The sequence below is a fragment of the Gallus gallus genome, chromosome 20, assembly GCF_016699485.2.
Source record: "Gallus gallus isolate bGalGal1 chromosome 20, bGalGal1.mat.broiler.GRCg7b, whole genome shotgun sequence".
Taxonomy (NCBI): domain Eukaryota; kingdom Metazoa; phylum Chordata; class Aves; order Galliformes; family Phasianidae; genus Gallus; species Gallus gallus.
In genome coordinates this window covers 5,465,184-5,488,100 of record NC_052551.1, presented here as the reverse complement: position 1 = coordinate 5,488,100, position 22,917 = coordinate 5,465,184, and the positions used below count along the sequence as shown (strand labels likewise).

Below are 22,917 nucleotides of genomic sequence, written 5' to 3'. Positions count from 1 at the left end.
CTCTGGGTGAACTGACTGGTTGTGTGTGGATGGGATATGGGAGTGATATGGGAGTTCTCTGCATCCCCGAGTCTGAAGCCATTACCTGCTGGGGGCTCAAAGCTTTAGTTAGACTGCTTTTCTTGCAATGCAGTGGCAAAAAAAGAAAAGGGAAAAAGGGGATTTGTGGGGGGGGAAGGGGAAAAGGTAAGGAAAAAGTAAAAAAGTGAAAAAAAATAAAAAAAAAAGAAGGGTAAAGAGAAAAAAAAGAGAGGGAGGAAAAAGAAGAGAGGAGGAAAAAGAAAACCCTGCGGGGTGCGCGCGGTGCCGGGAGGGGGCAGCAGCCACAAAGCGGAGCGGGGCCCGGGAGAGCCCCGGGGAGGGATAACGGGGGTCACCGGGCCTGGCTAAGGGCACCCCGGAGGAGCCCACCCCAAAGTGCCCCATCCATCCCGCAGAGAACAACGGGCAGCGCCCGCTCAGTTCTAACTTCAAAGGCGGGTTGGGGGGGCTCTGGTGTAAGAGCAGAGCTGAACCAGGAGGAAATGCAACCGAATGACAGCTGGGGTGGGAGCTGGGGGGGGGTCTGCAAAGCATCAGCAAAGGGCGGTGGGCACAGAGGAGCAGAGCCTACGGGCGCTGCACTGTGTGACCTGCAGAGCCCACCCAGAGCACTGTGCACAAACACAGCACGAGGGATTCCTGCAACCGAAACGAAGCCCTGGGGAAAGGAAGAGACAAACAAATGCTGCTCTGAGGAGCAAGGCCAAGAGCTCATCCTAGCTGTTGGAGGTATGAGAACACAGAGGATGCAGGCATACATCACCAGGTCCGGACAAACAGCAGCTCCCAGGAGCAGAGGTCAGCCCAGCCCAGCCACACCTGACTTGCTGGCCACAGAGCAGGTAGAAGCACAGAGCCAACATGTGCCTGCAGCCCTAAGGGAGCACACACACACTGCTCCCGGCTGCCCAGAGCAGGAGCTCCTAGCAGGGAGAGAGCAATTAGATTTTCTCAAGGACAATAATCCATTTAAACACAGCGCTTCTTGGGAGACTCAGCACTCATCCCAGCAAGCAGAGCCAGCCCCGTCCCTCAGGGGCACCAAAGTGCCAGCACAGAGGGGCTGGAGAAGCCACAGCCTCCTCTAGGGCTTACCAAAGAGCTGCTCTGGGTGGAGGTGGCACAGAGGACGCACACCCCCACCTGCAGGCCATGCTGCATCCACACTGCTTGACTTGCTCCAGAAGCCCAGCCCTGCTGCACCTATGGGGGCAGCTCACAGGGCAGCAGGGATGGGGGCAGACAAAGCCCCTCTGAGCTGCAGGCCACTGCCACGCCGCTCCCAGCACGCCTCTCCCTTTGGTAAACCAAGGACTTACACACACAGGCTCTGTTACCCAGTTCCCAAAAGTAATCCCAGATCAGAAACAGTCCAAGAAGCCAATTTTAGAAAGTACCAGTTTATTTGTGGAAAAATAGAAGTCAGTAACAGTGGAAAATCCCCGAGAGCGGTTACACGAGAGAATCCAAATACCCAGAGAAGCACACACTGTTTCTGCCTTCCTGGCACTGCTGTCCATAGGCAGTGAGTCCCCCCCCCCCCCCCCCTCCTTCCCCCCCTACATCCAACTCCACACAGTTTCTCAGCACCCCAGAGCCTGCAGCTTCCAAAAACACACGTGTTGCAGGAGGACCCTCAGGAAAGTCCTCCCACGCCCACATCAATACATCACTGCCCAATGCCCCACTGCAGCCCAAGGAGCAGCCACCACCAGCTAAAGCCCCTTTGCTTTGTGCTGTTGCCTCTAAGCATCTGGCCACAAGCCTCAAAGTCCTGCTCAGAAGGCTTGAGGAGCTGTTTAGATTCCACCAGCTTCGTGCTGCCTGCCCGAGTCGGGCCTCAAACCACACCAAAACAGCTGCAATCCCGCAACACCATCCCAAAGCACAGACACAGGACAGGCACTGCACCCTCTGCTCTTGGAGCACTGGGGATGGGTGTGAGAGGTAGGAGCTACGGGCACAGGATGCAATGCAAGAGCCACAGCTGGGAGCTGCCACCCAGGCAGACCCAAAGCCCACCTGTGCTCCAGGCAAGATGCTGGCCAAGCAGCAGTACAAAACAGAGCGAGGGTTGCTGAAGGGTTACCTCCAGCCTTCACACTCTTAGCCGTATATTTCTCAGTAAAAATATAATATAGAGCTCTATAGGACTGATTATAATATATTACAGGCTAGAAATACTAATCTTTCCCCTACTTCAATCATATAATGAATCCAATTTTGCATACAGATTAATTCTAAAAAAAAAAAAAAAGTTATTGCCTTGAATTTATAATTAAAATTCACAGAATAAAGCTTAAATAGTTTCCACAGAGACTCATTAGATTTCATTATATTAGTGTTTTACATAAGAAGGATAAAAGTCACCAGATGCGAAGAGCAGCCATTCCAGAAACTATAAATAATTCTATTAAAAAAAAAAATACAAAAAAAAAATCAAGACCTACATTACAGGAAAACCATAAATAGCTTCACCTCCACAGCAGCTGCTGGAGAAGCAGAGACAACCTGCGACCCCCTGCAGCTCAGTGCTGCAGTTCTGAGTATGGATCACAAACGTCTCCAGAGGGAACACAGAGGGACTGAAAAAATAAATCTGAGGAAATTAAAAAAGTAGATTTTTTTTTTATTAATTATTATTATTATTTCGAAACAATTTCTACAAAACTTCATATAAACATCAGGCTTATCCTCTTTAAAGGTTTCGTTATAAAAAAAATCCTACAGGCAATCCTAAAAAAAAATAGAGTGAAGGCGAGGAAAGGGTGTCACACAGCCAAGAGAAAGGGGCTGTCCTGATTGCACGGACTAACGCCCCCCGCCTGGGGCACACAGGGACAGACAGAAGTCTCCTAGGGAAGATTCCCCATCGGCCCTTTATGGCAGTGGGGGGATATGGAGCCCCGTGGGCCCTCTATTCCCCGTAAGGCAACGTGATCGGTAGTGTAAGAGATTCATAAATAGCTCATCACAAAAACGCTTCACACCAACAGCCCGCTGCAGGACAAGATGCCTGGTAGTTAAGCAAGGTTTGTAAAGGAGCCATCTTCCATAGAAGCGGCCAATCTGAGCGCAGCACGCCGGCTGCAAACACAGCGTTTGCTCCCACACAGCCTGGTCGGTGTTCATATACCCTCTATAAAAACAAGCAGAAAGTTTGGCATCTTTATTGCTTTTACACTAGCTTTAGAAAAAAAAGATACACCGAGGCTTCCCCCCAACCCCCCCCCCCCAGACTCTTTGTATTCCATTGGACCCTTGTTAGCTGAGCGGGGTGGGTCACGTAGAAAGTTTGGTCCCCCACCCTCAAAAGTCACTTTGAAATTCAATCCAAAAAGAGCGTTTGTTCAGCACGTCTCATTGGAGGGCACAGTGTTTCCATACGGTCCATTTGTCCCAAAGGGCACAGAGCTTTAAGCGTAGAACTCATTTGTAGGGGCTTTCTTGTAGATGGGTTTCTTCCCAAGGTCGTAGCTGCCCTCGTCCTTTTTCTTCATGCGATAGACTAAGAGGAGGATCAGGAAGACAGCAAACAGGAGGCCAACTGCTCCTCCTGCAATGAGAGCTGCAGGGGGGGAAAGGAAACATGGAATTCAGTCCGAACTCTGAGGCAACTCCAAGCTCGTAGATGTCAACATCTACCAACAGCACCAGCCCCCAGAACTGCCTCCGGTCAGCTCTGCCCACATGCCTATCACCACAGCTACCGACATCCTCTGCAGCAGAAGGTGTTCTTGGGAAAAAAAGCCAGAAACCGATCTTCATCCAGCCATAAACCAATCACATTCCACACTAATGTCCCAGTTAAGGGCTAAAAAGGACTTCTGATAAGACAACCTCCATGCTTGGAGACAAGGAAAGAGCCATGCCCCAACTCACTGACAGCATCAACTCCAGGAAGGTGGCAACGCTTTCATTTCAATGAGTTGTTAATTGGCTGTGTGAGCGCTCTGGAGACTCCATACATCAAATAAACTGCCACAGCTCCCCCCACCATCACCCAGTAAGAGTCTCCCCTCTCCTTCAATCAAGTTTATCTCTTGCTGTGACACCATCTCACTGCACTAAGCCAGCTCTGTTGTTGGGTGCCCTGGCAATCCAATCTTCCAGGCAGAAGGATGGCTGCATATCAACATGACCCGCCAAGATCAGTGCTCAGACCATCACGGTAAGCACAGGATGAAGCTTGCCTCCAGACACATCTGTCCCACACACTGCTTGGTTTTGCTCCAGACAGAGCAACATGGATTTATGACAGCTGATGAGGTGCTCAGACACCTTACAGGAGCTGTTACATTCCTGGCAGGGCTCAGAAAAGGCAAGCCTTGGGCAGAGGTTAGAAGGACAATGCCAGTGTTTGCTTTAGAAGTTTATGACATTGTTGATTCATGGGTAGATATGCGTCTGGCTGAGGCTGGCAGGTGCACAGCAGCTGTCACATGATTTGCGTGACACTTGGTTAAGCTAACAGTCAGGCGACAAGCTCAAAAACAAGCTGTTTACCCAGCAAGGCAAGCAACAGGCTCTGCCATTCGAGGACTAGAAGGCAGAAGTTGCTGCTTACAGGTAGTCACAGTGGCAATGCAACTCACTTCCCTTGTCAGAAGGGAACTGCTCCCCAGAGAACAATGCAAGGCGTTTTGATTTACAATATGAATAATTTATCACTAGAGTTTAAGAACAATGTGAATTATTACCTGTAAGAACTTCTGTTCTTTCAAAGATGCTGCTGTTGGCTGTGCTTGCCATGGAGATCTTGTTGGACAGGTTTGCTTCAACAGGTGAAGCTTTGTCTGGAATGATTTCATTGTCCAGCATGGTGTTTTTCTTCTCACCTTCCATCTTTCTCTCTGTATCTCCAGGGATATAGTTGTCAGATATCTGCAGAGAACAGACAGACCACACCCATGAGTAAGCAGCACCCAGCCTACCTGCAGCTGAAAGTAGGAGGGCGTGCAAGGAAAGGAAAGTTTGCTCAGTGCTTTATAAGTATGCTGTTCTGGCTCATGCAGGTAGATTCATCTCGATGCCTCGTCTTGCAGGGGGAAGGGTTTTCAGAAAGCTTCAAGGACAGGCCAGAGTGGCTTAAAAAATGCAAAGGCAACACTTACTGCAGGAGTATCCACAGTGGTCAGGTATATGGCATCATCATAATCTGAGTAGTCTGCAGGAAGGGAAGAAGAGCACACTAAGTTTTCACACATTGCAAGCTGTTTCTCCATAATTCCAACACATCCAGCAACTGCAGCCTAACTGGGACTCTAGTTCTCTCCTGAATACAGTTCCTTCTTATCAGCTGGAGCATCCATCACTTAATGGTTTTGATTGCACAAGACCAAAAGGTGCAATCCTAAGAGCAACACCTCGTGCACAGCAGGGATCTATTAGCTGTATCCATGGGACCCTGCTGCAGATTATCTGGAGTTGCTCTGCAAAGCAGGTCTGCCACAGCTTGCTAAGCCAATGCCAAGGGAGGGCAAAGCTCTCACCACCCACCCCTAGAGGATAGCCTGCTAAACCTCTACTCACCAGATCTGCCCAAACATGTCAGGTACCGATTTCAGCACTTGTTCTTTTCCACTTAGAGAACAAATGCTCACATAAAGGGGACAAGGAGCTGCTGAAACTGGTTTGGGCAGGGAGCTTTGCATGTCACAGAGTTCACTTGCACACCAGTTAGTCCTTTACTGTCTCACTCAGCTGAGGCCAAACAAGGTAAGCTTTAAGCCTTTTAACGCTGCCTCAAGATTAGAATTCTATTTATTTGTTAAGTCTCTCACAAGTTCTTCACAGTTCCACAGGAAGGAGCCCCAGCCAGTGCAAGGCCTTGCTGTGTGCAGTGAGACACATTTGGGTGGACTCCATCTGTCCTCCCGAGTGATTCAACATCACGGTACAGCCACTTCCACTGCTCTCCTCCATCCCACAGGGCTCTCTCATCTTCACCTGGCACACCACAGTTCCCTCTGGAGCTCACCCTGCTGCTGCTGCTGGCACAGGGTTACATTCTTCCCCCACTCACCTCCGGAGCCAGATGTGTCATCTATATCAAACTCGTCAGAAGTTAAGTGAGGTGTGAATTCACCAATGTCTTCATCATCTGGCAGGTCTCCAGAGCCCACGTTGTCAAGCCATCGGGCATCCATGGTCTCTGTTTCTCTCACCTGGGGACAGGGGAGGGGATAAGAGTTAAGTTTCAGGCAACTCCTCAGAAGGGTTTCCCAAAAGATCAGCGGTTCGGGACCTGTGCTGAGCACAGCGCTTCCATCACAAGAACATTAAACGCTGAACTTCCTCTCCAACAAGAACAATATCTTCACTGGAAGCAGCTGAATTCCCCTAGAATTTCTCAGAACAGAAGTGAGAAGTCGTCGAGGGGAATTTCCTGAGGGCTGCAGATTCAGGAGGTTCACTGAGCAACCACGGGATGGAAACAACACAACAGGATCTCGGTCAGGAGTTTGTAGCAAAAAAACAATGCCTTCAGTTTGTCCTAAAGGGGGATTTGGAAGAACTTCCTGTTCCCAGAGAAAAAAAAAAAGCCTGGCACCTAGAAGTCAGGGTTTTCTTTTGCGCTGAAAGCACTGAAGCTTCACGTCGAGGCAATTCATCGCTTCCCACACTGAGAACAAACCTATTTTGTTACCCAAGGGTTAAAACTGGTCTGTCAGTTCTGCTGAATTGCACTGCAACGCAGTGTGATATTCAAGAGCATTCACTATCAATAATGACCTGCCCAAGGGAAGAGCCTCCCCTGCCTCACCTATTGAAATGTGTGTAAACAAGCAAGTCTATGAAGTCCAGGATCCCAGGGTCTAACGGCTGTAGCTGCAGACACTCAGCAGAGCAACAGCAGTGCAGAAGGGCAGCCTGCCCAGCCTGCAGAGCAGCCAGGCCGCAGACAGACAGAAGAGCCACACAGACAATCAGCTGCTTGGCCACAGCAGCAATTTAGACACCAGAACTGATTTGCACTTGGGTCCTGAAGGAGCCACAAGCCCAAACCTCCTGCCCTTGCCAGGATTATGCAACTTCCCCAAGCGTTGCTCCTATCCCAGGAGCCTGGGGCCAGGTGAGGGTCCTGCAGATGCAGATCCATTGCCCAACACCAGCCCACGGATTCCAGCTCAGCTGCCTCCAATTCCACAGCCATGAAGTCATTGGCATGGTGGGAACTTAACCCCTTCCCCGAAGGCAAGGAGCACAATGCAGGCAGACAGGTCCCCATAGCTAAGGGCTAGGCTGTCACACTGTTTTTTCTGCTGTCCCCACAGAAATGCTGGGCATGCACTTCTTCAGCATCTCTGTGGTTTAAGTCCTGGAGGTTTATCCAAGGAGAACATTTTTTAATAGCCACAGCTATGCTTTCACCCCACAGCTCTTCAAACCTGAGGGCTTTTGGAAGGTACAGCTCATGAGCCTAACTGGGGGTGAGAGAGCAGAGAGCATGGGCAGGTGGATCCTGGTCTCACCCCCCAGCTCTGCTGCTCACTGCTTTACAGGACAGGCTGTGCAGCTCCAGGACTTGGAGCAGCCCCCTGCCAGCCCAGCACGGTGTGACACATCCTCCAGCCCAGCAATGACACAGAATGACAAACCGACAGACAAATTGTGCCCACTATTGATTTTAGAGGTGAATGCTAACAATCCATCACGAGCCATGTGTCAGCTTCCTCTGCCCACAGCCCCAGCCCAGATTTCCCTGCCATGAGCATAGTTGTTTTGCCACAAACAAGGCCCTGCGGTGAGAGCAGATGCTTCTCATTCTGCACGAGGAGCAGTGGCCACTTAGATGTGCTTTTCATTAGCTTATTGTGGTATCTTTGGTTTCCCCCGCAACTCTGCTGGAAGACAACCAACTGAACGGCCACAGGGCAGGAAGCACGGAGCCCAGCTGTCCCAGAGCCCTGCTCCTCTCTGCCTCAGCTGGCACAGGGCAATGGGAAGGGGCCTAGGGAGGGAGGACTGCTGGGAAGAAATCCTCCTGCCTCCTGGAACCAGGTGTTCCCAACACTGTTGAGCACTCGCTCCGAGGCAAATTCATTTCAAGATACATGAAACCCAGCCAAAACCCGACCCGCCATGGGAACTGCTGCCAGCACACAGCCACGCTCCCATTACAGCTCGTGGCCATCCCATCGAGGTACAGGGAGGATGAACTCCAGTCTGCCTGAGCTGGGACAGTAGGGCCACGTTTGCTGTGGGTCTGCTCAAGCAGGTTGCCAGGTCAGATAGCCGGGCTGAGCCTCACCCCACGCCAGCTCACACCACTGTGAATCACAGTGGTCAACAGCCTCTCCTGGCCAGGATGGCTCAAGAAAAGCCACATTCAGGCCACCGAGCAGCTGGACAGCAGGCTGGCCTCATCAGATCAGCCCAGGCATAAGCAAAGCCATGGCAGCCAGCCACGGTGATTAGTACATACTGTGGAACGCACCACGTTCGTCTATCAGAAAGCCCTATTTAAATCAGGAGACACTGTTTACAACCCAGTGGGCATAACAAGGAAATTACTGACTCACAAATGTAAACGAGATTACAGGGGAGCGTTCCCCAAACTCACTCTTCATCATCCTCTTGAGTAAGGGCAGGGAAGTTCCTGGAAGCCGGGAGAGCTCTTCAAAGCCCACAGAAAGCTTTTCTTGTGGGCAGCAAGCCTCATTCATACAGCTTCACCCCAAAGCACAGGAAGCTGGAGGGCTGCGGGGCACCTCAGTGTGTGACCCGCTCTGTGTGTGCCCTGCAGGCACTGGGACACGCTCTTTAAGGAGCAGGCTCCTCAGATGGGTCCTGGCAGCCCAAGAAGAGTTACAGAGGGTACAGCATGTGCAGCAGGCACATTCCTTGCATACACACCTGTGAGAGGTGCTTTCACAGACTCAAAAGCAAAGGCTCAGGGCTTCTCAAGCACCACAGGTTCCCTGTGGAACTGCTCAGAAAGTGCCATTCCTTTCTGAGAGGGAATGCTCAGCCTCTCTACAGCCACAGCATCCCCTGAGCTGCCAGGCTACAAACACGTGGGGCAGCAGCAGGCAGCCCATGCCAATCCATCTCAGGCCACATTCAGCTGAACACCCTCTGCAGTTGCCAGCTGGAGAAGGACACGGGCCCTCCAGAGTCCTTCTGCTGTCTCAGGCTGGAGACCCACTGAAAGCAGCAGCCTGATTGCTGGGTCAGCCCATATTGCCCCAGCAGCCAAAGCCGAGCACTGCTATTGACAAGCTTCCTTCCAGGAGAGGTCTGAGCAGAAAACCACTGCTACTGCAGGAGGCTGCTTCCAGGATTTCTTCCTCACGCTAAGCAGCTCTGATCCCCGGTAAGCACTGAGGGGATTAGCCAACGTGTTAGGGATGGAGCAGCTTTTCCTGCCTGCCAGTGGCAAAAATAAAAGTTAACGCCCTGCTAGACATCAGGCACGTGAACTGCGGACACCATTCCCAGCACAGAGGCCTCACATGAGCCCAGGTCAGGCTGCACAGCCAGACAGGGATGGGCACTGGGTGCCCTGCTCCAGTGGGAGCACAGCTGGCATGCAGGCAGAGCTGCAGCCCTGCCGGACCTCTGCTCACACCACCAGTCCCCAAAGCAGCAGCACTCATCTGCTGAGGCAGCAGGCAGATCTCTGCCCCATGGGCAGTTCCCCCAGCTGCTGGCTAGTTCTGGGAAATACCAAACCCAGGCAGTTGCCTACACCAGCCCACGCATCCTCACCACAGCTTTTGCAAAATCAAGCATTCTGGGACTGGAACAAGGCTTTCAGACACTGAACAGCTTTTATGCTGCTCGTTGTCTCTGATCAAACATACCAAGGGTTCCACTAAAGTCTTCTTCGAAGAGCCATCACCAGCAAGCTGCACAGGGAGCAGAGCTGCACAGACTCAGGCACCTGGAGCCCGGAGAGCTCTTTATCTCCTTTACAACTCCACAGTGACGGCCTGGAGGTCTGTGCGTCTCCCTTCCCAGCACTGTGTACACACATCCAGGAGTAAACGGGAGCAAGGTGAAAGTCAGCTTTCCTAGACAAAAGCATGTGGAGCCGTGCCAGCCTGGGAGGTTGCAAACGGAGTGGCTGAGGTGCAGACCTGTTAACTCTTTACAGCCTGCAGGGATAAACCTAAGGTTCTCCTGCGGCTTTTTCTGGGCACAAGAGGATGGCAATACGAATCACCTCGTTTCACTTCAATGGCCAGGGTTGAAGAACAGCACCTCAGACTACCTCATACATCCACGGTGTGAGCCCCGGGTGCACGTAGGTATGTGCTGGAGCCAGGACTGGGTCTCCAGTCAGACAGATCTATGGGAAATTGCTGTGTTGAGGGGAGACAGCCACAGAAAAGAAACAGCAGAGGGGTATAAGTGCACTCCGCCAGCAGCCTCTAGGCAGAGCTTTTCCCCAGAAAGGTTTGGAAGCTTGCAGGAGAGCTGAGGGACCCCACAGCACTGAGAAGGGGTGAGTACACCCAGAGCCATCCTCCTCAGCACACAGGAAACAGGCAAGGACAGCTCTATCTTCCCATTTTAACTTAAAATGGAAGTTATTAGAGGCAGCTCTTGACAGATGGGTAAGGCAAGAGCATATAGAACTATGTCATTTTGCTTAGTAGTACAGGCAAGGAGCAGCACCTTGCTCAGTAAGGCAGAGCAAGAGGAACACGTGGGCTGACAAAGCATCACTTGTTTAATGTCATTAGGAGGAGCACCCCCAAGCAGGGGGTGTCCAAGCAGGTATGTACCCGGCTACCCAAGCCCAGCAGACCTCATGCTACACATGGCCAGAAGAGCAGCACGTGCCCCGCACTCACACACAGCCCAGCCCACGTCCCCTGCCTGCATATCCCCCGTGATTCTTTAAGCCATGTTGCAGCCAGCAGCTCTCCCAGGGCTCACGCAGCAGCCAAGCCGTAATCCCCGTCCCGATGACTCCCTAATCTTGGGCTCTGCAGTGTGACCTGCTCTATGGAGTGATCCCTTCCCTGCAATGGGGTTGAGCCCTCCTGGGCTCTACAGGGATGGAGAGCTTGCTAAGTAGGCTTTCCTGCACACACCAAGTCAAACGTCGGCTGCCTTGGACTGCTCACACACAGCTACTCTCTCTTGAGACAACAACACGGCACCAAACAGGAGGACAGAGATTACAAAGGAATGAATTCCTGTTTAACTGCTCTTTCCCGATTATCAGCCAAGAGCAAAGCCATAAAGATGCTGCCCTTCGCCAGCCAGGCACATGCTGAGAACTGTTTAGTGACCAAATAACTGCAGGGAGGACTCAGCGCCCGGCTCCAGAGCCCACAGAGCCAGGACAGCAGGGCGGGCAGGAGGCAGATGCCCCCTCCAGCCAGAGGCTACAGAGCTCAGCAAGGCTGCAGACGGCTGGGTGTCAATCACTTGCCCCGAAGCAAATAAAGATAAGGTTAGGAGGAAGGCTGCAACAGAGGAAAGTGGGAGCTCACGTGACTTGGGGAGGAAAACAACTGCAATGGTGCCATGCTGAGGCCCTGAGAGGTTCTCCAGGTCAGGGACAGGAATTCAGATCTAGTTCAATGGGGTTTCCACGCTGTTGTAAATCTAATTGTAAGTAGCTCATATACTTCAGTACTGATATCTCAGTTCAGGAGAAATCTATTCAAGGCTAAAAAGGGGGGTTCAGCTTTGGGACTCTCAACTGACTCCCAGTTGTCTATTCTAATGCATGAAGCTCCCCTGGGATCCCTGCCCAGGGGGTAGAAGAATCAAGAAGGACGTAAAGGCTCCAGCACACCAGCTTCCCCATCCAGGGCTGCTTCTCAAGCTTGGGATACTTTTCATATATCACGCTTCCCCCTGTCCCAGGGCGAGGCCTGCCCTCGCTGCCCTTCCCTAGAATACAACACCCAGTATTTCCCAACACACGTGCAAGCAGAATTTCCACTCAGCAAGAAGCGTGTGAGGTGCACTGTCAGGCTCTCTGCACTCCCTCATGCCAGCACATTAGCAGACTAAGCTGGGCAGACACAGACTTCAAAGGCTCAGGAGCACAGAGCCTTTCCCAGGCGGCTATCAGCTTGTTTGTGCAGCCAAGATTCCCAGCACTGTGCCCTACAAATGCCTCTCCCCCACCAGCCGCTTTAATCTAATCAGAAATAGGAGCCCAAAGATCTCAGCTGAGCCCAGGTTGGGCTATTTTGGGTTGTGCTATTGGTACAGCTGCCAGCCAAACAGCATGCAGCAGAGGAAGTTATCAGTCTGAAAGCACTCAGGATGAAAGAGGGGGACCACTCTGCTATCAGGCTATACCTATGTAAGCATTAGTATGAACAAAAATGTCAACAGCAGGAATTTTCCCTTCTTAGCTACCACGGTAAGGATTGGAGTTTCAGTGCATGGAGCTTTTTGTTGTGTTGTTTTGTTTCTTTAACTAGAGCCATCGGTGGCTGCGCAGAGGTGACCCTGGCTTGGGGCCAGCATGCAGCCAGCAGTGCTGTTGCAGACCACGCAGCCCATCCTGCAGCACTATGCGGACCCACCTGCTCCCAGCAGCACTCCCTTCTCCGGGCCCTGTTTCCTGCCCTCGGCAAGCAGAGGTGGGCTGGCAGCAGCTTCCCAGCACTCCCTCACCGCTTCTCTGCACCCTCACGGTCCTTCTGCTCCTGGCAGTGACAAAGTTATTGCTTCGCTCCCTCCTTCCTCAGCTCTGTGCAGCCTGCACCCAACCAGACTAACAAGTCATTTAGTAACCAATGCACGGTACCAGCTCCTCATACTCAGCCTCAGGAAATTTGGAATTAGCGCCAAGAACAGCCCGCACATAAACAGCCTCCTGCAAGAGCCTGGCTCCACAGTCTGCTCTGCACCGTGCACTTGTAATAAATATTTATTTCACTGGGAACAGAGTCCTCGGAGCCCAGGCTCCTGACATCAGTACTAACTCCACGTATTTCCATTTGAGGTAGGAGGCCAGTAGAAGCTTCTCTGCTCTTGAAGGGGGAATCCAGCCCCCAGAAGCAGTTCTGCAACTCCCCTTGCACCACGCTGGCCAGGATCCATCCCCCCACCCACAGGAGCCCCGCTGCTCCCAGCTCAGCATCCCACCTCCCCACGGCTCTCAAGAGCAAAGCCAGACCCGAGGCACATCGAGATCCCCAGCCACTGCAATTCAGCCTGTTTTGCTGCAAGTCCAAGGCAGGCACTTTCCCAGTGCGGTCATTAATGCACACCAACAGCTCTTTTTATTGCTACAGTTTGACTGTAACTGCAGCCAAAGGGCAGGACGCAGGGTCAGCCTCCCAGCAAGGTAAACAGGGCAGGGCCACAGCACTTTGTCTTTGGGGTTTTACAGCAGACAGGCAGCACAGTTGTGCTCCCGCTGCGATGGAGACACCCTCTCCCTCTCAGCAGGGAAAGCAGGGCAACATTGGATGGGAGAAATCCTTCCCAAGACTGAATTTGTTTGACCAACAGAACACAATTTGTTTAAGCAAGAAACAACCTGGGTTTTGCTACATGACACTGGCAGTGTGGGTAACGCACTGCGTGCCTAGCAGTCTCCTTCCCACCCCAAGGAGTGTCTCGCTGACATTTTAATTAACAGCTTTGATTTTTCAGTTATCCCAATGATTTGTCTAACAAGAACCACTCGGGGTTTTGTAAGCAGAGTCTCAGCCTCAAAGGGCTCAAGGATACAACCGACACGAGCACGTATTTCTAGCAAAGGCAAGGCTTTTACAATAAGGGTATTTTTGAAGTCAGACAGCCTTTGGAAACCGAGAGCAATGTAGCCATGCCTTATGTGCCTCCCCCTCCCACGCTGACATTTTCTCTAGATTCAGAGTTCAGCACTTAGCCTCCTCTCCGTGACTTCCCACTCCTCTGCCTCGCTATGAGCGCTCGCGGTCACTTCAGATAGTGTTGCCCTCCTCTCCCCATCTAGCTTTATCTGTCTGAAAAGGCAGCGCCCACAGAGCTGCCAGAGCAAGTCAGTGGCTGCTTGAGACAACACTGATTTCTCAGAAGCCTTTGCCAACGCTAACTCAGCTAGTGGCAGCAGTAGCGTGGCAGAGAGCAACAGCTTTTTACCCACCGGAGCAACAAACTGAGACAGGCGAGATGGGAGGCAGCAGTCAGACAGCACAGCCTGGCTGCTCAGCAGCACCAGCTCCACGCTTACCCCTCTTGTCCCCCCATAAGGGACCCAGCACTGTGCCCCAGAGCCAAGCAAGTCTGAGTCACCGCACTGGGGCCGGGGCAGAGCCGTTACTCACACAGTGACAGCGGTCTCAGGGAGCTGAGTGCCAGAACCCCTGAGTCACACACTGCTGCTGCAGGGCTGGCGGCACACAGCAGAGCTGGACTGAGGTAGCAGCACTTACCGGACATCTGAGTACGTGATTGAAGAGAGGAAAAAAAAACAAACAAAAATGGAAACTCAAACTAACCCAGAAGTGCAGCCCTAACAGATCATCACCATGGCATCCTGCACAGCCCCTCAGCGCAGTAGCTCATTACACACCAGCTCCAACCGGGCTGCTGTGTCTATTCAGAGCCACCGAGCCCAGTTTCATCACAACGGCCTCATTCTAGTGCAGATCATTTGAATCCTTAATCTGAAGTGTTTGCATTCCGCACAGTCTCAACAAACAGTCACACACTCTCCACAACAGCAGCCCAGAGGTCGGACGTGCTGGATCTGTCCAGTTTTAGTGCTTCAGCTGCATTCGCTTCACATCTGAGGCTACAGAAGCAGCAGGACCCCTCTGTCGTCATAGGGCATCGAGGAACAAGCTGTACTGAGCTGAGAGGGGAGAATCCATCTGCAAGGATTCAAGAGCAAGATGGAGAGGATAAGTCTTAACGTGAAAGCAAAGAAGCGCTTCACAGGATGGATGCTCCATTTTTATCTAGCTCAAGTGTTAGCCGGGGAGCCCTGAGCCATCAGGCAGCCAGCACGCTTCCAGAGTATTTCCCAGCAGTGGGAGTCAGAAGGGAAGAATTCTGCTGAAGTTTGCACTCTGAGCAGCTTCCAGCCTCGTGGTGGAAATGGGACAAGTGCATCAGAAAAGCAGAGGGCCACTCCAAGAACACCGGTGCAGGGGGACATTGGGTACCGCTGGAGGCATGGTGAGAACAGGGAACAGTCTCCTGACCCCAAACATTCAGGGGCACAAGGCAATAGCAAAGGCTCAGAGAGGAGGGGAGAGGTGAAGACGCATAGGAAAAAACATTTCCACAACTGTTGGACTGGATACAGACCTCAGCAGGACCTTGAAATGCCAAGGTCTTGGGAGACAGCAGCAGGAGGGGCAGGAAAACAAGCAGTCACATTGTCCAACTGCCCAAACTTCTGAGAGCCAACGAGCCCCAAAGTTCAGCCCCAAGTCTCCATCCCACCAGCGGTTCCCAACAAGGTACAAAGCATTGGAGAGCATACTGCCTTCCACACCTTCCCAGCATTCATCATGACAATCAGCTCTAGGTTTGGCCACCGAAAGCCACAGGTTCCTTCCCTTCAGGAGCAAGGGGCATTGCCTCCCACTTCCAATCCTACCGCTCTGCATTTTAGGTAGGCCAAAGCAAAAGCCAGGATTTGTTGTAGACATTCAGCTGCCCCACGGGCTTGCCAAGTCATTAAGTAAAATAAAGTAAAACACACTGATAGTTGTGTCTTGATTTGATTGGGAGGGACAGATGAGAAACTGGGCAAAGAGCAGAAAGAACAGGCCTGGGGGATCAATGGCAGCAGGACAAGCCAAACCGGTTTTAACATTAATAATGCTGTACTACTTTCCAAACATGGCTATCATCAACAAGACACCAGCTTTGCCAATCAGAAGCCCTCCAAGCACGATTGCCTTAAACCAGAAATGGAGCCCACAGCCAGCACGAGGCGTCCCCCTCTCCCTGCACCCTCCTCATACAGCAGCTTCCAGGATGGATTTCTGCTCGGCTGTGCTGCTGGGGATGCACGAACACAATGCAGCACTGCGTGGAAACTTTCTGCTTTCTTTGAGGCAGCCAAGCAGGACAGCTGCAGCTCTCAGCCCATTCGCACTGCTGAACTCACAGCAGAAGCAGTCCTCTTCAATAGCATTAACAAGAGGAGCAGCCCAAGCCTGCAGCAAAGACACTACTGATGGGAACATTCTTGCCTCCCCCCATCCTGCCAGGGGCCAGCTGGATGCCAGAAGCACAGGCAAAGCTCTGCAATGCTGCCCTGCTCCTCCTCATCCCCACTTATCCCCGTACCTTAGCTGCACTGCTGGCTTCCTGCCCATCTCCCCAAAGCCCCTCAGATGCCCAGCACAGCCCTCCCTACAGCCTTTACTCCCCGAAGCGCTTGCTCAGGGAGGGCTGAGGACCACAGATCCATCTGGAAAGCCCCCACCCCCAGCAGGGAACAAGGCGATGTCCTCACACCGAGCTGCAGTAATGCAGCCACCCCCACCACCCCGGCACCAACGTCACGCTCGGGCACCTTGCTCACAGTCCCCACCCTTTTACACATCCAGGATTGCTTCACACCGACAAATCCCATCCACGCCAACGAGCCGTGCGAGGGGAAAGGAGCCAAAGCATTTCTGTTTGCACAGGCTCAGGGAAACGTTCAGGCACCAAATCACTCTCAGAAGCCATGCTCTTACGTAAGCACAAGAAATACAACCCCTGTCTTGTGAAGAAACAGCTACCTGCCTTCACCCTGCCCGCACAGAAGGCAGGGAGCAGCATGCTGTGCAGCCCTGCACGTTTTGGCAAGGCTATAAAAACGAGGAGGAGGAGCAGCAGCAGCTCTCCCAAACCCTGTCATCCCGTCTCCTCCCCGGCAGCCTGAAACCCAAACTGTTTGTTTGCATAAGGCTCTGGAGTAGGTCAGTATTACTGCTGGAGCGCACAGCCCGCCTGACGCAGCCAAGACGACACTGACAAACACTCCATATGGCCCCGCGTAAGGATCTACAGAATCCATCTGTTCAGAATTGGTTGTCTTTGCAGAAATCCGATGCTCGCAGTCCACTCCGCTCCCCAGGGACACCAAGTTGCATTTCATACCAAACATGGTCAATGCCGCTTCCAGATGCTGTCTGCCCCAGAAGTTTGCCCTACTGGTTTGGGCCAGTTCTTGAAGGCGCAATTCACGTGCTTAATAGCAGGGATAAAGGCACCAGATTAGAGCAAAGTGGATTGGGGTTGGTCGGCCTCAGCAGAGAGCAGCTGACAACTGCTGCTGGCGTTCTATGGGACGTTCCTACTCCACAACCAGCAGCCCCCCACCCTGCCCTACTGGAAAGGGGTGCCCAGTGCTTATCTGCACACCCAGATCCACGCAGAACAGAGCAATGTGGATAATCAAACCTAGCTTCGAGATCCTCACAGCTCCTGCAGTTATTATATTAACACCAGCAACTCCTTCGAACAGACACAGAGATCCTGTGCTGTAGGGAAGGACACAAACAGAGAAACAAACAGGGAAGGCAGACCCCCCCAAAACCTCTGCTTCAACAGGGAAGACCACACACGTACCACCTTGAAGCACTGGAACTCCTTTATTTTACTTTCTCGTGTTTAAAGGAGTCTTAAATTATTCGACCATTCCCTTAGAAAAGCAGTGTTGGTCCGAGAGCCACGGGGACACCAGGAACCGACACAGCCACGTCCTGCTACGACAGGAACACGCACCCAGATGCGGCAGCGCACTGCACGCCTAAGCCATCATAAACCGGCAATAAAAGAGGGATTAAAGGCCAGAAGTCCATAAGCAGCAGTTGGAGATCAAAGCTGGAATGGAGAGCGGTTCGTTCTCTACGACGCACCCGCGCTAATTCCACCGATAGGAGAAGGCAGGAGGGGCGAGGAGGAAGGAGGAGGAGCGGCACACACGGGCACGGGGCTGCGGGCACCGGGGGGCAGCGGCACTCACCGACTCGGCGGCGGCAGCGGCCAGCAGGAGGCCGAGCAGGAACGCGGCGCGGGGCAGCGGCATGGCGAAGCGAGGCGGTGCGGAGCGCTGAATCGGAACGGAACAGAATCCGACTCCTGACGCGGATAACAGCCGCTCTGCCCGCTCTCCGCCTCAGCGCTGCTTATAGCCGCGGTGCGGTCGCGGAGGCGGAGCGCCTACACCGCATCGCCCCGCCCCGCAGGGAATGCCCGCAGCCCCCGCCGGGAGGTGGGGGGGGATCGAAGCGCCGTGTGCTGCGTGCCCCATCCCGGCTGGAACAGTCAGCGGCTGCTGGGGAGAGAGGGAGGGGAGAGCACGGGGGGAGTGCGCGGAGAAAAGGGAAAAGGAGAGGGGGGAGAAATGGAGAGGGGGAAAGTGAATGCGCCGAGTTGGTTTTCGCAGCATTCCAAAAGCGAGGGTGTCGTGCTTGCACACAGCGGAGGGGTTTTCTGTGTCGTCGCCGCGGTTCCGAAGCGGTGCGTTGCGTCACGCGGTTCTGCTTGGAGGTGGAAAACGAAACCGCTCCGACTCCTCTCTGTGTAAGTGGGAAGCGTGAAAAAAAAAACCACGCGGCCAATAAAAAAACAACACCCATCTCCAGCACGGTTGAACTATTCCAGATGGGTTTTATACGTGTGTGTGTGTGTTTTCTTTCTTCTTTTTTTGCCATTGATTACTTTGCCCCACGCTGAGCGTCTGCCTGGGTCTGCTGGCAGCATCCACTCCTGCCCTTGCACAGCCCGGGGTTCACCTGAACAACCACATGGGTGCCCCTTGTCCCCGTGCCTTGCTCACTGCAATCACACTGCGCTGCGTTTGAGCTTTACCTTACTGAGAATAACAACGTTCTGACTGGGGAGTCAATGCCCAGCCGACAGAGCGATGTGTGCCGTGATCCCACCGGTCTGTTGTGGATACAGACTGCTAGGTTTGGTTCTCAGCTCACTCCAACACTACTAAGCTAACCCATGGACCGTGTAGCCGCCCCCTGTCCCACCTTTACATTAACAAGCCCACAAACAAAGCAGTCTCTCAGGTGAAGCAGCCTTTCCAACTGCCTTTGGGAAGAAATAAGTGCAAAGGGTGCGAGTGGAGGCCAGGAGGTCTCATCAGTTTGGTAGCACTGTGCCTGCAACTGTGGCTTTGCTGGCTGGAGGCTCTCCTCACAGCTTCATCCCCAGCTGGCATCATATGAACTGACAAGGAGTGCTGCTCTGAGCTTGATTCAATAAAGCACTCATCTAGGTAAGGGTAGGAGGCAGGCTGGAGGTGATGGAGTTTCCTTGAGTACCAGCCCCTCTGTGCCCAGCAATTTCTCACTAAACCTCTCATTCTCCTCAGCACCCAGGGCTACCAAGGCTGTGAGGAAGGGCTGCGTGCCATGAGCTGGATTGCTGCCTTTCTTTGTCACCCCCGCTTCATCACACGGGAGCTCATGGAAGAGCAGGCAGGGAGCCCAGCTGCTGTCAGCCTCCAGCTCTGGGCGCCTGCACAGCCAGGCGGCAGAAGGTGGAGGGGAACAAGAGCATGCTGCATGGGCTGATGTGCATGACAACATCTGCTAGACAGGAGACAGCAGCACAGGGTGGACAGAAGCAGTGCAACTCTCCCTAACCGTCTATGTGACTCCTACACTTGTGTGCATGTGGCCACAGCTCTTCTACCCCTCTTTCCAGGTAAGGCAGTAACCACAGAGGTGCTTTCAAAACCAGCTGTCTGTGTTGTGGCTGCAAACACTGCTGACTTTCCTGTTAATTTTCTCTAGATACAAGCATGATAGGCAGCTCTCTTCCTGGTTATTACACGTCTCAACACTGCTACAGAATCTCCCCGTGTGGCACAGGGCATCGTTTTACCTCCGAAGGAAATTCTGATCACGTTGAGCTTCCCTGCCTCAACAGGATGGGCAGGGCAGTGTCCATCACAGCCACACCTGCGTGCATAATCCTGCAAACAAAGCGACAGAAATCTTGGGCTTCTGGAAACAGAAGGGAAAATTAAGCTCAATTAGAATGTACTTTCCAGCCTTGATACAAGTTTACATAACTCTACCAATGACATTTTCACGGTGCCTCTTGTAGATCCACCCATCTACCACACACACACACACACAGTTTCTGCCACAGTATCTCAGAAGCAATCATCAGAGAGGAAATGCAGCCACTGAAATCGTAACGTGGTTCTTTAAAACCATGACATAACACAGTCGGCTTCATTCTGCCCTTCAAACGTCTCCTCTGACAACAGTGACATTCTCCTCTCCGGAACAACACAGAAAAACTGTGGGTATCTGACATTCATGGGGAGCGACAGGACAAACAGACCCGGACAGAAAAACACACAGCTGAGATAAACTTTCTCGAAACCTTGCTGAAAGTGAGGGAAGCAGAAGGTAAAGAAAGCAAACACACACATACTGAACCTCACATTTGTTCTGGTCAGCAAAATGTCCGCATTTGAGGTGTATCAGTTCCCTTTTCCATTCAAACTTACAGTTGGCAGAGAAATAATGTAGGCTGGCCACGATTGTTCCTAACCCAGTGTTCCATACCCAGCTCTCACCCTGAAAATAAAAACACCTGCTGAGTCCCAACACGTGATACAGACATGCTGGAGGTAGCATGCAGCGTCCAACTATAACTCATTTGGAGGGTGAGGGGAATTGCATTTTACAAGTACAGAAATGTCTGATCCTGAGCAGGCCATATGCTGAGCCTGCTTCAGCAATTCTAGATCATAAACTCTACTGCATTTCCTAGGAAAAGAGACCTTTTAGCCAAGCTCAGCACAGTTCCTACAGATGGATTTTAAGATGGGCTTAGCACAGGATTCACTATCACTGAGAAACGTTAGGGAGAGTTTTTAAGCACTCCTACCTGCCTGGGAAAGGACAGATGAACAGAGATCGGTTCAGATGCCCTTTGTACTTCAGTTGGTAAAATATGTATGGCCTAAACAAATAGCTTCCTGTTCTGGGAAACCATTCCTGAGCAGGAAGAATGCCACTGCCCTGTACGCCCATTCTGTATGGAAAGAATCACTGGATAAATAAGGGATTCTTACTCCATACTCCTGATAAAGAAGTTATGTGTGATCTGGGCACCTTGGAAGGCACTTGCTGTGTCCTGGGCATATTGCAGGTGACATGCAGGTGTCACACACAGAGCTGTCAGCTCGTTAAAAAAGGACATTTAATCAGAAGCCAGGCAAGAAACGTACTGCAGTGATCTCTGTGCTTCAACATCCTTTTCCCTTCTAACACATCTTCCCTCCATAGCTGGGAGGGAAACTTTCATTTCAACTAAGAAGAAGAAAAGGGAAATAGAACATGCACTTATTTTCCCCCAGACATTTCCCTTTCAGGTCCACTTTAACCCTTCCCACTGAGAGGGGATGTGAGGCAAAGCTCGCCTGGGAGAGAACGTCCTCTGCTTCAGGAGGAGGACACGAGGAGGACGAGCTGGACCAGGGAGTGCAGTCAGACAAACACAACCATGCGATGTGCCATTGCCAAGCCAGCCAGGAAATGCCTTCACATTCATGAGATGGGGTGCAGCTGAGCCCCAGGACTGAGCACAAACCTTTGTGCCACGGCGCTTCATTGCCTCTGTACAGCTACATTCCCTGTGCAAGAGGCAGTCTGTACCCACGTCTGACATCACGGCTACCTTCAACTATGTGGCAGCGACCAAGCAGGGAAGAGACTCGAGTTTGGTCGGTACCTCCTTAAACACCATCTCCTATCTTGTGATTGCAGGGACGGATGGGTAAAGCAGAAATACTGTTGCTGATGACTGTGGAGTGGAAAGATACCCAGAAATTGTATCAACAGCCCTGCCAGGACTTCTGCGACATGAGCTTGGAGTTTTGGTTAGCGGTGACTAAACAACTCTCATTTTTGCTGGCAGAGGAAATTTAGCCCTACAGAGCTTCAAAAAGAAAGAAGGAAGTGGAAATTCGTAGCAAAGCGATGCCTTGCAGGCCTCAGAGAGGCAAGCACAGCACATTTCAGGAAAGGAAACCGATTTCTACTAAGAGTTAACAGAGGAAGTGTTGAGTGTCACAAGTCGTGCTCAGCACTGTGCTGCCAGCGGGCAGCCGAGAAGGCCTGGGATTTTCCCGTGCTCACTCCTGCACTCATGGAGCTGGTAAGCTTCGGCACAGCCCATTTCTCCAAAGGCCCAAGGCAAAGCCCTGCAGGCACAGCACACAGCCTCGTGGAGTCCTGTCCCGGAGCATCAGGCCTGGGAATAGGGAGGGAAACGCACCCAGCACACATCAGCACAGAGACATCCACAGCGCAAGGGAGGAGAAACGCAGCAAGGCAGCCTGTGGAACCTCCCCTGCTGGGAAACGGAGCAAAACGTCACCAGAGAAGAGCAGAGATGGTAATCTGAGTTCCCAGAGCCAGAAATATTCCACACCCACGTGGGGCTCTTCTCCACCTCCCACGGGGCTACGGGCACTGCTGGGCCGTGCTGCCCACGCTGGCGGAGCTCCTGCCTGGAGCCAGGAGGGCATTCGGGCCCAAAGGGGCTCACAGCGCGGGCACAGCACAGCGTGGGGTCTCTGAAAAAGACCCCCTCTAAGAAAGCAGAAGAAGTCTCCCCCCAAAAGCCAGGCCCCACACAGGAGTCTCTAAGAAAGCAGAAGTCTCCCCCCAAAAGCCAGGCCCCACACAGGAGCAGCCCGAAACGCAGAGGTGCTGTCAGGGCTCAGCCCTTCTGCGCTGCGGCACGGAGCCCGCGGGTGTCGGCTGAAGGGAGACGCTGCTGGGCAAAGGGCACTTCTGCGCTCAGAATTGGTGCCCGCTTAACAAGGCCGCCCAAATACACCCACACCGCCGCAGGGAGGCGGAGAAGCCGCGGACGGAGAGGAGCAGCCCGACGGTCGCGCGGCCCGGCGGCCCAGCGAGTCCTCCGGCCCGTGAGGGGGCGCTGTGCCGCGCCGCCGCCACCGCCCCC

At 52.7% G+C, this 22,917-nt stretch overlaps 1 protein-coding gene across 5 annotated transcripts; it reads right to left on the bottom strand.

The window, feature by feature from the left end:
* Positions 1 to 1,426: 1,426 nt before the first annotated feature.
* SDC4 (syndecan 4) lies at positions 1,427 to 18,075 on the bottom strand. 5 transcript variants are annotated; one of them, XM_046902826.1, is made up of 5 exons: positions 9,852 to 18,075; positions 6,068 to 6,209; positions 5,157 to 5,209; positions 4,743 to 4,926; positions 1,427 to 3,610 (listed from the first exon to the last, which is right to left on the bottom strand). In XM_046902826.1, the coding sequence occupies exons 2-5, from the start codon at positions 6,189 to 6,191 to the stop codon at positions 3,459 to 3,461; spliced, it is 513 nt and encodes a 170-aa protein (XP_046758782.1). In that variant the 5' UTR covers positions 6,192 to 6,209; positions 9,852 to 18,075; the 3' UTR covers positions 1,427 to 3,458. The 5 variants fall into 5 exon arrangements, with proteins under 5 accessions (XP_046758782.1, XP_046758781.1, NP_001007870.1 ...); XM_046902825.1 differs by having other exon boundaries at positions 13,114 to 18,075; NM_001007869.2 differs by having other exon boundaries at positions 17,933 to 18,075.
* Between the last annotated feature and the right edge of the window lie 4,842 nt (positions 18,076 to 22,917).